At 49.0% G+C, this 15,342-nt stretch overlaps 1 protein-coding gene across 1 annotated transcript; it reads left to right on the top strand.

Moving 5' to 3' along the window:
* Nucleotides 1-1,003: 1,003 nt before the first annotated feature.
* Nucleotides 1,004-13,421, top strand: P4hb (prolyl 4-hydroxylase subunit beta). Its single transcript, XM_031352193.1, has 11 exons — nt 1,004-1,594; nt 2,531-2,737; nt 5,344-5,477; nt 5,595-5,732; nt 9,775-9,879; nt 9,961-10,086; nt 10,308-10,508; nt 10,927-11,047; nt 11,157-11,338; nt 11,460-11,546; nt 12,474-13,421. Exons 1-11 carry the CDS (start codon nt 1,444-1,446, stop codon nt 12,549-12,551), a joined length of 1,530 nt encoding a protein of 509 aa, XP_031208053.1. The 5' UTR covers nt 1,004-1,443; the 3' UTR covers nt 12,552-13,421.
* The last annotated feature ends 1,921 nt before the right edge of the window (nt 13,422-15,342 follow it).

Raw genomic sequence — 15,342 nt, 5'->3', positions numbered from 1 at the left:
TCACTCTGTAGACCAGGCTGGCCTCGAACTCAGAAACCCGCCTGCCTCTGTCTCCCAAGTGCTGGGATCAAATGCGTGCGCCACCATCGCCTGGCTTGTGTTTCCCTTTTCTAACGACCCTTGACTATCAGGATAGTTTTTGTAGTGGGAAGTGAAAAGAGAAGAGGCTGTTAGAATGAGTGAGCACTCTGGGGTGGGGGTGGAGAGCAGGTCGGGTGACAGCCATTGAGCAGTAAAGAAAGAGAAAGATGGACCTAACGTTGACAGGGACTGCTCACAGCTTTAACTACAGCACTCAGTAGGCTGGGGGCAGATCTTTAAGTATTTCCTCAAGTTCGAGACCAGCCTGTGTACGTAATGAGCTCCAAGTCATTAAGGGATAGCGACACAAAGTAGATGATGAAAAAAAAAAAACCCAACCGAGACAAAATGTGAATCTCGTACGTAACAGAAAGGCTGATTTACAGAAGCCAAACCTTTTTATTATTCAACCCAGCGAACACAAGTGCCATTTCAACATGTAGTCAATATAAAGTGGACGACGACTTTAACTGCTTTCTCCACTTCCCCAGCGGGCTTCGGGTCTTGCAGGTCTCGAGCACGCATTCCGGTGGGCAGGAGCCTCGGACAACCAAGGGGCGCCCGAGAACCGCGCCCGCAGCGGGTGGAGACGCCAGGCTGCAGCCGTGCGGCCACTCACGTGCGCCCGCTGCCGCAGCCGAGAACTGCACCGTCCCATGAACCTCGGGGTCCGTCACCCACGACCCGGGCAGGAGCTGCACGAGCAGCACGCGCGCCGGAAGTGGCAGGCCTGACTTCCTGGCGGAGACTTGGGGGCGGTGCCAGTACGGAAACGCGGTCCAGTCAGAATGCAACACGAGGGGCTTCGGAGGCGCAGGCGTGGCTCCGCCCACGGGCCCGGGGCTCCGCCCACTGCCACGTTCGACAGAGGATCGAGCTTTGGGTGCGCGCATGTCTCGGCCAATCAGGAGCCACACGGCCGGGCAGCTGAAAGCAGCGGCCATTCCAGAGGTGTGGGAGGCGTGGGAAAAGTCGCCAGTCAGAAGTCCAGAAAGAGAAAGTCGGCCTCCGCCAGCGAATCAGACACTGGAGAACATAGGGCTTGTGTGCGCGCGCGCGCTCACCGTGGCCAATCCGAAGCACGAACGGAAAGGCCTCTGGGTCCTTTTGGACTTCGTGGCCCAGCCTTGAGTGGGTGTCCAGTCCTCGCACGGAGAGGGCGGGCTTCTCAAGTCCTCGGCCAATCGAAGGGCCCTGCCGGGCGCATGCGCGTGGCGGCAGACGCGCGCAGCGAGGGGGAGGCGTGGGCGCGTCCCCGGCCCAGGATTTATAAAGGCGAGGTCTGGACCGACGCGCGCTCTCGTCGCCTTGGCTGTCCCGGCGGCGCCAACCCAGCTGCCCCGCCCGCTGCCGACGTCCGACATGCTGAGCCGTGCTTTGCTGTGCCTGGCCCTGGCCTGGGCGGCTAGGGTGGGCGCCGACGCCCTGGAGGAGGAGGACAACGTCCTGGTGCTGAAGAAGAGCAACTTCGCGGAGGCGCTGGCGGCGCACAACTACCTGCTAGTGGAGTTCTGTGAGTGCGCCGTGGGCCTGGCCGGGCGGGCAGGGCCCCTTGTCCACAGACTACTCCGGGCCGCCCTCGGCGGCACCCAGCACTGTCGTGCGCGGCTGACCTCTCTTGAATACGGTAGCCCGTAGACCTCAGCTTGCCCCACGGAGCACGGGCTGGCCGGTCCCGAGCTGCACCTCGCGGGTAGCACCTACTGTAAGCTTCTCTACTTCCAGTTTTCCCAAGAGCATCCTTCCTACCCAAAGTGGAAGTCGTTGTAGTCAGGGCTTCTTGAGGGTGACTGCGGGGGCTCAGAATCAAGAAGGTGTCTTTGTGCACGGTGTCCACATGGCCAGAACCTTCTGTTAGCTGGGAAAACCAGAATGGGCTGTGTGAGCAGTTAGCAATTCCGATAGAGTAGATCAAAGCCTATTTACTATGCCCACCCTACCTGTAACCTGCCGTATTCTCCTTACCGGGAAGCAAGCCAGATCCTAAGCCTTTACTTCTATTTACAAGTGTGTGTGCTCCAACACAGCTGCCAGGCTGCCTTGACAGATTGTCACATTCCCATACTAGAAAGAACAGCTTTGGATTGGCATCTGGGCACGTTCTTGCTAGGTATAGTGCGGGGTCAGCAACCTTTTAACTTTTCCTAGATTCTGAGTGGTAAATCCTAGGGATACACTGACCCTGGTTGCTGGGGCAGTAGGAAGTTACAAGTCAGGATTATTTTGCAGTGCTGGTGGTCACAGGGCAAAGTAGGGATTGGGGTTGGTTTGTCATTCATGGCCTCTGTCCTGATATTGCCCAAGAGCACCAGCTATCAGTGCAGTCTCTTGTATGCGTTAAGAGGGGTTATCTTGGTATGCTGATAAGGTTTTTATGAAAGGAAGTACAAAGGGAAGGAATAGACCTGGGTAGAGGACTGCCTTTTCAATGACCTGGTTTCTTTTACAGATGCCCCATGGTGTGGCCACTGCAAAGCTCTGGCCCCTGAGTATGCCAAAGCTGCTGCGAAACTGAAGGCTGAAGGCTCTGAGATCCGACTAGCAAAGGTGGATGCCACAGAAGAGTCTGACCTGGCCCAGCAGTATGGTGTCCGTGGCTACCCTACCATCAAGTTCTTCAAGAATGGAGACACAGGCTCCCCAAAGGAATATACAGGTGTGACCCTAGCACTGCCCTTTAAAGACTGTGTAGGCTTTGGGAGCAAACCAGAAGCATGTCTTAGAGGTAGGGAAACCTTTTTCAGAGGCTTAGAGAGGCCCTGTTCTCAAGTGGGTTCTAGATCAACTCTTGCATTTGGGAGCTACTGAGAGAAAGTTCCCCCTTTGGAGTACTTCACAGGAAGTGTCACATCTGTGATGACCTCCTGAGTCGCCTGCTGGCTGAGGCTTATCTGGTGATTGACCAATGAGGAGGAGGAGGCAAGTGCTTCGCTGTACACACGGGGCTTTGAACTATTGGTGCTTCCCGGAATGTAGTGCTTCCAGATAGTGTAGGCGTGGCACTTGGGTGCTGCTTTCTGACTGTCACTCACAGGGTGTCAGTACCAGACCAGGCATTCATGATTCTCACTGCACCTCTCCCTTTGGGAAACTTTCATAGTTACGGCATTCTGGTTGTTGGTGACCGAATGCAAATCCAAGCTTCCATCTAACACCAAACCACTGCTAAAGGGATTTTCATGGAGGCTGGACCTTGATATAAGCAATTCAGTTACTTACTACTAGCAAAAGACTTGGGTCTCAACCACATGTGGTGGCATAAACCTTTAACCCTAGCATTTGGGAGGCAGAGGCTGGTGGATCTCTTTAGTTCGAGGCTAGCCTGGTATTTAGAGCAATATATATACGCACACATACACACTCACATATGTCATATGTAGTATCTCTCCTTGAGCAGCAATGTGCTGTTCAATGTTAGCCCCTCTAGTTACCTCCCTAGGCTATCTGTGGTCCTTTTTATATGACTTCACTTTTGGAGTAGAAAATTCCTGTCCTCCATGTGGTGGTAGCACACAACCTTAGTCCCATTACTTGGGAGGCAGAAGCAGGCAGAACTCTTGAGGACAGCCTGCTCTACTGCTCTACAGATCAAGTTTCTTTTTTTGTTTGTTTGGTTGGTTGGTTGGTTTTCGAGACAGGGTTTTTCTGTGTAGCCCTGGCTGTCCTGGAATTCACTCTGTAGACCAGGCTGGCCTCGAACTCAGAAATCCACCGGCCTCTGCCTCCCAAGTGCTGGGATTAAAGGTGTGCGCCACCACCACCTGGCCAGATCAAGTTTCAAGACAGTCAAAACTACACAGAAAACCCTGTCCAATTTAAAAAAAAAAAAGTTTCTTTGCCCAGAACTCAATGTATTGGCTCCTACTTATGATCAGCACCTAGGAAGCAGAGGCATGAGTACCTTCCAAGTTTGAGGCCAATCCTAGTGTGGTATCTACGCCATCCAGGTCTACAGAGTAAGACCCCATCTGGAAAGTATGCAGTTTGGTCAGTAGAGCACTTGCCTAACGTATGAAGCCCTGAGTACAGTCACTACTACTTCACATACTGGGTATGGCAGTGCTGGGTTTAGTTGTTTTTTTGTATGTATGTGTACACACACATGCAAGCCTACCTGAAGCATAGTGTTTATTTGTTGATCTTGTGCATTCTGTCAGAAGAATATGTTAGATCACGTAGAACTCAAGTTACAGGCCGCTGTGGGCCACCTCCTGTAAGTGCTGGCAACCAAACCCAGGTCCTCTTAGAAGAGCAGCAAGTGTTCTTAAACAATTGAGCCATCTCTCCAGCCCCCTGTCCCCAGTCAAAAATTTAAAGGGAAAAAAAAAAGTAGGTTTGTTTCCTTAGCCAAGTAGAAGTGGCACACTTTTTAAATCCCGGCAGCTCCGTAGGCAGGCGGATCTCTGAGTCCAAGGCCACCCTGGTCTACTGACCAAGCTCCAGAATAGCCAGGGCTACACAGAAATACCCTGTCTCAAAAAAAAAAAAAAAAAAAAAAAAAAAAGAAAAGAAAAGAAAAGAAAAAAAATTTTTTTTAAATGACCACAGTTACTTTGATGTTCAACTAGCCTCTAGATTTTCTGAGTGAGCTATGTCTTATTTGGAAACTGGCAGCTGAGTTTCTTGTTGGCACTGAGCTGTAGAATCCTGGTAAATCTAATGTGAGACATGCCTTGATTAGTCCAAAAGGCCCGGTCCAGGAGGAGGGCATCTTCTATCAGCCTCTCCCTTAGGAGGAACCAGGCTTTCTTTTCCTCACTCTGTCTCCTTTGACTAGCACTCAAGCACACAATATTTTTCCAATTCTTATCCATCTAGGAAGTGGGTAGGGCAAGTTCCAGACAGGAAACCTGGCCCACCTAAGGTGTCAGAGTCAAGTCAGTCCTGTTTTAGGGCAGCAGAGCTAGCACTGAGGTTGACTAACCCCCACATCTCCAGGGTGTAGCCTTTTGTGTGAGTACTGTAGGAGAACCAGAACTGAACAAACATTAGTGTTCAAGGAAATTTGGAAGATGCAAGCAGATTGGGGAGAAATGCCTAGTGGGCAGGACATATTTTCAGATGTGTGTACTCTTTCCTATGATGAGTACCATGGTGGCCTCTTCTGGAATCCAGAGGCTACATCCAGTTCTCTCTAGGAGAATATTTTGCTCTAGGAATAGGCTGGCCTGTCTTGAGCCTCGTGGCACAGCTCAGGAGAGATGCCCTGGCAGGATGGATGATACCCTGTTTCACAGGAGCTTGCATTTGTTTGGGGTGTAGCTGGCAGGGAAGCTGACGACATTGTGAACTGGTTGAAGAAGCGCACAGGCCCAGCAGCCACAACCCTGTCTGACACTGCAGCTGCAGAGTCCTTGGTGGACTCAAGTGAAGTGACGGTCATCGGTTTCTTCAAGGTAGAACTTTAGAATTCCATTTGGTCTGTCTGCTATCCTTACAGAGGGAGGGGTCCCTGGTGTTTTTCAGGAGCACTGCTCAGGGTTGGCCACCTCTGTTTACTCTTCCTCTTCCAGGACGTAGAGTCAGACTCTGCCAAGCAGTTCTTGCTAGCAGCAGAAGCTATTGATGACATACCTTTTGGAATCACGTCCAACAGCGGTGTGTTCTCCAAGTACCAGCTGGACAAGGATGGAGTGGTCCTCTTTAAGAAGGTGAGTGCCCCTTGGGCAGCTGTGCCAGGGCAGTTCAGACGTTGGTCTGCAGGGGGTGGTGTTGCCTGCTTTTATTGGGAAGGACCAAGCTGGGCTGATAAGATAGATAGTGATCAAGGCTCTCTGCTACATTTTTTTGGAGTTGTGCTATGGCAACCACTTCACACTTTGGAACAGCTTCCTTGATCACCAACATGCTGGGTCTCCTGAACAATACAAGGTGGTAGTTATGGCAAGATGGAGTCTTAACCTATAGCTCTGGCTGGCCTTGAATTCACTGTATAACCCAAGGTAGCTTTCAGTTCATGGCAGGTCTCCTGCCTCCATCTCTCAAGTGCTGAAATTACCGATCTGAGGCACATACCTGACCGTAAACATTTTTTTTTTAATGTGCATTTGTGTGTGGGTGCCTTATCCCCTGGAACTGGAGTTACAGATAGTTTTGAGTTGCTCTGTAGATATGGGGGATTGAACTAGGATCAGCTAAGCTATCATTCTTAATCACTGGGCCATCTGTCCATTTTTAAGTTCCTAGTCTATGGTAGTAATTATTTCCACAGTGCCAAGGAACCTATTGCTAGGACTTTTTCCTCAGCCTAGACAAGAGCTCTAGAACCTTTGGATGTGTGACCGATGTACTGACTTCCACCCTCATTCCCAGCATGCCTCCCACCTAAACACCTGTAAATTCTAGTCCTGTTGTCACTGTGTGCCCTTGCTATATATTCCTGTCACAGGGACTAAGCAGACTTATTGCTGAGGTGGCCACGGCTGCTTTGTCTTTTGTCCTGAGAGGTAGGGTGATACCCATGGTTTTGCAGTCCAGCTATACCAGCACAGGGATTCGGTCCAAGCAGTGGTTGTGCAGGACTTTAATCCCAGCTCCCAGGCAGAGACAAGCAGATTTCTGAGTTGGAGGCCAGCCTGATCTACAGCACTAGTTCTAGGACAGTCAGGGAGGACTATACAGAGGAACTGTCTCGAAAAAACCAAAAGGATAGGAGTATGTAGAGACTCAGTTGTCAGCCAGATGGGGTGTGTAATGGACTGTGAGGACAGATAAACACAAGTGAGAGGGTCTGATTGGTCTAGAGCCATGTTAGCCTAGCACCTGACATTGTTCTGTGTGTGTGTTTGTCTGTCTCTGAGAAAGTTTCACTAGTTTGAGGTTGAATGAATTTGAAGGTAAAAAAATAGTTCAGACATCTGCTGGGGCAGGGGAGCAGCAAGCTCCCCTCAGCTTGTATCAGTGCATTGCTCTGGTGTCTTCACCCACCAGAGCACCTAATGAGAGCAGAACTGCTATATAATTAGATGTCTATACATTTGTCCAGAAATTTTAAGGTATCTTGTCTGAAACGAGGTATGAGAAAGCTCTGGATGAAGTCTTGACAGAGCAAAGGCTCTTTGGGGTTTTTGAAATTTTCATTCAAGCCAGGCGCATGATCACACAACACACCTTTAATTCCAGAAGTAGATGGATCGATCTCTGAGTTCCAATGATAGCCAGGGCTATGACAAAACCCTGTCTTAAAAAAAGAAAGAAAAACTTAATTGCTCTTGCCTACAGTGTGTGAGCAGATCTGCTGTTCAAGCTGTGTATTTGGGAAGGGTGGAGTGTTGTTTGGTTCTTGGGTGGTTTTTCATCTTTTCAAAGATAAATTATTCTAATACATATGTTTGAGTATTTTGCCCATTTGTCTGGTGAACTGTATGTATGCCTGATGCCTGCAGAGGCCAAAGGGGGACATTAGATACCCTGGGGCTGGAGTTACAGACAATTATAATCTGTGATATAGGTGCTGAACCTCTGGTCCTCTGTAAAAGCACCCAGTCCTTTTCATCACTGAGACCCACCCCCCTTTTTTTTTCTAGGCAGGATGTTTCCAGGCCTGGGCTAGTTTTTAACTCTGTAGCTGAGACTGCTACCCCTTGAATTTCTTTTTTGTTTGTTTGTTTGTTTTTGTTTTTCAAGACAGGGTTTCTCTGTGTAGCCCTGGTTGCCCTGGAACTCACTCTGTAGACCAGGCTGGCCTTGAACTCAGAAATCTGCCTGCCTCTGCCTCCCAAGTGCTGCCACCACGCCTGGCTCCCCTTTGAATTTCTGACCTTCCTCTCCTGAGTTCGGTGGTTCTGGGTTTCTTTGTTTTGAGTTCTAGACTTACTCTCTGGCCCAGTCTGTCTTCCTGCTGTTCCCCTTCCTTTGGGATCTTAGCCCTACCCACTAAGTCAGCTGGGTTTTCTCTCTGCTTCAGGGAACTCTCTGAGGGAGACTAGCAGGGCCAGATAAGTTGCCCAGTGAGGCCAAGCCAGCCAGCTATGGGGTGAGGTCAGTTGCTACTTGCTTGTCTTTTGCCTGAAGGATAACATGCAACCTGGATTGAGGACAGAACTGTAGAAGCAGGGAAGTCAGCCAAGGCCACTTGTATATTGTCATGACCTGGTGGGGCTGCTACTTCTACCAGAGACAGCTATGGCTTCTGGATGAGATCTTCAAGCCAGGCCTCTTTGCAGCAGCCCCCACTAAATGAGAGCTGTTTCTTACCATAGTAGACTGAAGAAATATTGTGTGCTCTATTGCCAAGAGGATAGCAAGCCAAACCAGGTAGTCAGTTTTGCATGCCGCCCTCCGGTGGGAGATAAGAGGAGCAGGAGCTTTGTTCTACAGGAGGAGGGACCTTGTGGGTGGTGATGGTAACTCAGCGTTATACCTGGAATTAGTATTTGAGGGAACCCTTACTCATCTTCTAGATAGCATTCAGAACCTTCCATTCAGTATCCATTGTGACTGTTGAGGGGAAGATGGTATAGAAGCCCGTACGCTGTGGGCTCAGTCGGAATATAAGGGCACAATGGGCTCAGCCTCATTTTCACATTCTTGGCTGTAACCTGCTATGAGTGTTTAAAACGAGTACCTCTGTGCTTCCCCCCACCCCTCTTTTTATGGTTTTTGCTTGTGTGTGTATTTGTGTATCTGTTGTATGGGTATGTGCACACAAGTACAGAAGAGGGCTTTAGATCCCCTAGAACCAGAGTTATAGGCAACTGTGAACTGCATGATGTGCTGAGAATGTCACCATGCTCCTGGAAGAGCAGTGCATACTCTCTGACTCCTGACGCCTCCTGACATTTGGAGAGGTATCATAGAAGATGGCCAGTGAGAAAGATGAGCAGTCAGCGCCCACATCCTTGTATCCAAGTATCTTGGCTCAGAAGTGTTTGGAGTAAGTTGGGTATGGTAGTACATGTCTGTAATCCTAGCACTCAACATACTGAGGCAGGAGGATCACAAGTTTGAGGATAGATTGGAGTATAGGATAAGACCTTGTCTCAAGAAAGAAACAAACAAAAACAAAGCAAGAAAACAAACAAAACAAAAAAGCTGGGCATGGAGTGGTAGGCCTTTGAGGCCAGCCAAGGTCACATCGATAGTGAGATTGGAAAACAACAGTGACACCTATATCAAACAGAGGCAGGCTTTCACCCCTTGTCATTGCCTAAGCAGACAACGTAACAACCGATTGTATTTGCAGGGTTATAAATTGTCATCAGCCAGCTTTTTTTTTGTTTGTTTTTGTTTTATGTTTTTTGAGACAGGCTTTCTCTGTGTGACACTGGCTGTCCTAGAACTCTCTCTATAGACCAGGCTCGCCTCAAACTCAGGTCCTGTAGAAGAGCAGCAAGTGCTCTTAACCATGGAGCCATCTCCAGCCATCTTTGTTTTTCTGCAAAGTAGCTTTATCTAGCAGATAGCCTGAGAAGGTCTGGATCCTTTTCATCATTGTTGCCCTGACTCCAGCCTTATCCCTAGGAGGATCATATTTTGTGAGCCAACCTTCTCAGCATTTAGCTCTGGAGATTTCTGCTCGTTCTGTAAGAGCATGAAGCCTCTGTAGTTATGTATGCTGCCTTGGCCTGGCAGAGATGACATTAACTTATGCATGTGCAGACAGGGTGTGTCCAGTTTAGGCTGTTGAGGGACAGTCGTTGATCTTTGGGGCTGAATGGCCATGCAAAGCTCACAGCCCCATTCTGTCCATAGTTTGATGAAGGCCGCAACAACTTTGAGGGTGAGATCACCAAGGAAAAGCTGCTAGACTTCATCAAGCACAACCAGCTGCCTTTGGTCATCGAGTTCACTGAGCAGGTGAGGCCTCTGAGGTAGAGTGGGAGGGCTGGGCCTGGGAGTCTGGTCTAAAACACGCAGTAATTGCTACTTGTTCCACAGACAGCTCCAAAGATTTTTGGAGGTGAAATCAAGACACACATTCTGCTGTTCCTGCCCAAGAGTGTGTCTGACTATGATGGCAAGTTGAGCAACTTCAAGAAAGCAGCCGAGGGCTTCAAGGGCAAGGTGAGCTAGCTCGGGACACTGGGTTCCTCTACAGGTGCTAGAAGTCTGTCCTCTGTCATGCTGCCCACTAGGGTCTGTGCTGTGTGTGTCTACTGGGCCAGCCCTGTAGACAAATCCTTGGTACTCTAATGAAGCAGGCCCGGACTCAAGCTCTGCAGAGCTGTCTCAAGGGTATGAGCATATGTACAGAATTTGTCTGAATGTGTCTTTTCTCCCCCAAGATCCTGTTTATTTTCATCGATAGCGACCACACTGACAACCAGCGCATACTTGAATTCTTTGGCCTGAAGAAGGAGGAGTGTCCGGCTGTGCGGCTTATTACCCTGGAGGAAGAGATGACCAAGTACAAACCAGAGTCAGATGAGCTGACGGCTGAGAAGATCACAGAATTTTGCCACCGCTTCCTAGAGGGCAAGATCAAGGTATGGAGTTAGTCCTGGGTTGTGGTAACACAGATAAGTTTGCAGAAAAAGGTTCTACCCGAGGGTCTTGTGCTTCCTATAGTATCTCTTTCAAACGCTGAAGATGATAGCTCAAGTTCCTTAGCATGGTGCCTCTGATGGTTTGAAGCCTCTGTTCTTGTCATATACCAGGGTCAGAGAGGAAACCATAGGCACACTCCCTCCTGGTGTACTAGCCTAGCCAGGCACCAAGGTAGCTTCAAGGCTACTAGGACACTTGATCTGTATTTTAGTTGGTCAGCCTTGAAGACTCAGCCTTCTCTTACCAGATTCCTGGCAACACTGGCTCTGGTTTCTGGAGGACAGTGTGTCTTGGCTGTGCCAGGATTGGAGTGTGGGGCAATGTTGTACCTGACTACTTTTTCTCTCTCCATTCTAGCCCCACCTGATGAGCCAGGAACTGCCTGAAGACTGGGACAAACAGCCAGTAAAAGTGCTAGTTGGGAAAAACTTTGAAGAGGTTGCTTTTGATGAGAAAAAGAACGTGTTTGTTGAATTCTGTAAGTGAGGATCTCTGGGTTCCCAGCTTGGTCCCATAGGGGGCTTGCAACTTACAAACAACTGTGGTAGCTCTGTCCAGGATGGGCCCTAAGCACTGCTCTCTTTCAGATGCTCCCTGGTGTGGTCACTGCAAGCAGCTAGCTCCCATTTGGGATAAACTGGGAGAGACATACAAAGATCATGAGAATATCATCATTGCTAAGATGGACTCAACAGCCAATGAGGTGGAAGCTGTCAAAGTGCATAGCTTTCCCACACTGAAGTTCTTCCCAGCAAGCGCAGACAGAACGGTGTGTTTTCCACCCTCTGGGCTAGTGGGCAGACAGTTCTTCAGACACTCCTGCTGTGTGTAGCGGGCGCTGCTGTCTGTGCCAAGCCCAGTTCAACCCTCTTCACTCTCCCTTCCTGCAGGTCATTGATTACAACGGTGAGCGGACACTAGACGGTTTTAAGAAATTCTTGGAGAGTGGCGGCCAGGATGGAGCAGGGGATGATGATGTGAGTGTCATCAGCTCTGGGTTCTTGTGGGAGGTACTAGCTCAGGCTTTGACTTAGAGCCTTCGGTGGCCATGTTACAGGCACAGCTGTGACCCTAGACTTTGCCTTTGGTTTGAGAGAAGTGCTCTGTGGTTACCTCTTAGACAGCAGGGTGTTAAAGGTGCCTTTCAAAGCCATCCTACAGGGTTCTCTATAGCCCTGCTGTCCTGGAACTCACTCTATAGATGAGACTGGCCTCACACTGAGTGCTGATCCACCTTCCTCTACCTCCTGAATGCTGGAATCAAAGTTGTACACTGCACGACAGCTGATTTCCTGCTAATGTGTACTTAAACTTTTAGCCAATTGGCTATTATTTGCTTTGTGGACACCACACACTAGTTACTGTGTGCCATGCTCTGTAGGCCCTAGACTGAAGAGTAGACATAGGCTGCCTCTCAGTAGAGCTGTGCTTAGAGAGCTCAGCTTATGACCATTAGCCATGATGTTGCTGATATGGAGGAAGCAGAAGGTGGGTCAGGATTTGATAGAATGGAACTTGAGGGCATGTGTCCTTGAGGTCCACCTAGACATCCTGTTGAAGTGAGAGGTATACTGGTCCCAAGGGATCTATCAGGGAATGGAGTAGTGCTACCTCCTGTTACCAGGCACTACCACACACAGCCTGGGGAAGTAACCAACCTACTATGCTTCAGCTCATGCTGGGCCTGTTGTCCCTGCCAGGTCTGGGACTCGGCAGGTTTCTAGAACCATGCCTGGTTGGAAGTTAGGAGGTTTGGCTGGGGTTGCCTTATACACAACCAAGCCACTGCTGGTGATAGTGGCCAGGTCCTTTATGGCCAACCAAGTCCTTAGTGTGAGTGCTGGCTCCACTGAGGGCAGCCACAGTGCAGCTGTGGTCCTTTAACCGGCCCTTCCTGCATCCAGGACCTCGACCTAGAAGAAGCTTTGGAGCCAGACATGGAGGAAGACGACGATCAGAAAGCTGTGAAGGACGAACTGTAGTGCAGAAGCCAGAGCTGGGTGCCTGAACCCAAAACCTCGGTGGGCCATGCTCCCAGCAGCCCACGTCTCCGGAGCCTGAGCATCACCCCAGGAGGGAGCACCATCAGAACCCAGGGAATCTTTCTGAAGCCACACTCATCTGACACACGTACACTTAAACCTGTCTCTTCTTCTTTTGCTTTTCAATTTTGGAAAGGGATCTCTGTCCAGGCCAGCCCATATTGAAGGGCTACCTTTTGTTTTAATTGGTGGTGTACTTTTTTGTATGCGGATTTTGTCCCAAGTGCTTGCTAAAATGTTTGGGGATCTCACACTGGTAATGTCTTTCCTGTTAGAGAGGTTTATGCTATCACTTCAAATTTCATCTGTGAGACATTTCATCTTTTAGACATTTTTTGATGTCCAGATACTTGCTTCACCATGGCAGACCTCCCTGAGACTCCTTCCTGCCCTGTGTAGGAAGTATGGATCTGGGTCGTATCTCCACCTCATATTAGTGTTGCCATGGTAGCATGGCTTTGTAGTTTGCATTTAACCTGGGGATTTATGCATCCTGTCAGAGGGTGGGTCCCCATGTGTGGAAAAGAGACAGTGTGGCTTGCTGCCAGGCTCAGGCCAGGCCTGGACAGCTCTCACTCTCCTCAAGCCAGGACTACCGACCAGCCGGTTATGGGCATATTACTCCGTGGCTGCTGGATTCTTTTCCAGCATGGCCTGTGGCCTATGTGAGGCAGAACTGGGACCCTTGATTCCCAGACTGGGAGTCAGCCAAGTACACTGGGGCTGAATGAAATGCCCATTCTTCAGGCATTTCTACCATAATATTGGAATTGAATGCATTGGCTAATAAAGTTGAAATTTTACTACCCATTGTTACCTCTGCTTTATATCTCTCAGCCAAGGGAGCTGAGCTGAAATTCTGCCACAAAAGGGATAGTAGGCATCTGTCATGCATGCTGTCATATATACATCTTGCACAATAACTTTAAATTCAGGATTGAGCCTCAAGAAGGTACCTTCTAGAAGTCCAGAGACCAGGCGTGCTACTCTCCAAGAAAAGAAAAAATCTTGTATTAAAAGTAAGATATTTCTGAAACTGTGGATGAAGGTGGGTTGGTACAGTGTTTGCCTAATATTTATGAAGCCCTGAGTTTGACCCCAGCAGCAGCACACGTTAGCTCTGCATAAGGAGACAATAGGATCAGATGTGCAGGGTCATCCTTATCCACATCTTGGGGTGTTCAAGACCCATCTGTGTTGCATGGAAGCTTATGTTAAAATATTCTAGCAGGAATGAGGGGCATGTTTATGTTCACAGTACTTAGAAGGTGGAGGCAGGAATCTTGGGAATTCAAGGTCATCATTGACTATACAAGTTCATATCTTAAATGTGAGGCTGGACACTGGTGGTGCACACCTTTAATCCCAGCACTTGAGAAGCAGAGGCAGGTGGATTTGTGAGTTCAAGGCCAGACTGGTCTACAGAGTGAATTCCAGGACAGCCAGGGCTACACAGAGAAACTCTCTCAAAAAAAAACAAAAAAAGGCCTGTGCCACCACTGCCTGATTTGGTGGTGTACATCCTTAATTCAAGCACCCAGGAGACAAAGGCAGGTAGATATCTGCCTGTGGTTCTAGGCTAGTCTGGTCTACACAGTGAGTTCCTAACATGGTAAAACTGTCTCCAGAAAAAAATTAAGGCTGGGCATGATGGTGTATACCTGTAGTCCTAGCCCTTGAGAAGGGCAAGCAAGAAGGTAAGTCGTTAGCTACATAGTGAGTTGAAAGCCAGCCTAAGTTACATGAGACTTTAAAAACAATAGTTTGGGGCTGGAGAGATGGCTCAGCAGTTAAGAGCACTGACTGCTCTTCCAGAGGTCCTGAGTTCAAATCCCAGCAACCACATGGTGGCTCACAACCATCTGTAATGGGATCTGATGCCCTCTTCTGGTGTGTCTGAAGACAGCTACCGTGTATTCATATAAATAAAATAAAGAAATCTTTAAAAACAATAACAATAGGGCTGGAGATATGGCTCAGTGGTTAAGAGCACTGATTGCTTTTCCGAGGGTCCTGAGTTCCAATCCCAGCAACCACATGATGGCTCACAACCATCTGTAATGAGATCTGATGCCCTCTTCTGGTGTGTCTGAAGACAGCTACGGTGTACTTACACATAATAAATAAATAAACCTTTAAAAAATATTTAAAAAAAAAAAACAATAACAATAGTTTGTATAAACATCACTGTTATTTTCCTCAGATGAGAGCTATACCCAAGCTCTGTGAACACATGGCTTGGGCTGAACCCAGAGTATTTCTTTCTGTGTAGCCCTGGCTGTCCTGGAACTCACTCTGTAGACCAGGCTGGCCTTGAACTCAGAAATCCGCCTGCCTCTGCCTCCCAAGTGCTGGGATTAAAGGCATGCGCCACCACTGCCCAGCTCTTTTAACTATCCCTACACCCAGGCCTGGAAGCTTCTAGTCTCTGTACAATCTAATCTTCCAAGCTAACTGATTCAGACTGGCTTCTCAGCTTCAGACTGACTTGCTCTGCTTGGCCCTAAACTAACTGGCTTGTAATTCTCTGGCTTGTTCTGTATTCACCTACAACCTATCTCTGGAAAACTGTCCTGGTGAAACTGTCACCTCCTCCTTCTGGCCCCCTCCTTCCCCTGCCCCTGCACTGTTCCCTTTGCTGTGCTGTCACCTCCTCCTCCTGGCCCCCTCCCTCCCCTGCCCCTGCACCTTTCCCTTTGCTGCCCCCTCCCTCCCCTGCCCTTGCACTGTT

Source organism: Mastomys coucha, unplaced genomic scaffold (assembly GCF_008632895.1).
Source record: "Mastomys coucha isolate ucsf_1 unplaced genomic scaffold, UCSF_Mcou_1 pScaffold5, whole genome shotgun sequence".
In the NCBI taxonomy this organism is placed as follows: Eukaryota; Metazoa; Chordata; class Mammalia; order Rodentia; family Muridae; genus Mastomys; species Mastomys coucha.
Note: the sequence above shows the minus strand (reverse complement) of the source record. Positions and strands in the feature narration are given on the sequence as shown.

Coding starts and splice junctions, on each gene's coding strand:
- P4hb (XM_031352193.1), top strand. CDS start 1,444: ATGCTGAGCCGTGCTTTGCTGTGCCTGGCCCTGGCCTGGGCGGCTAGG. Junction 10,509..10,926: donor TCCTAGAGGGCAAGATCAAG/GTATGGAGTTAG, acceptor TCTCCATTCTAG/CCCCACCTGATGAGCCAGGA. Junction 11,339..11,459: donor CAGCAAGCGCAGACAGAACG/GTGTGTTTTCCA, acceptor CCCTTCCTGCAG/GTCATTGATTACAACGGTGA.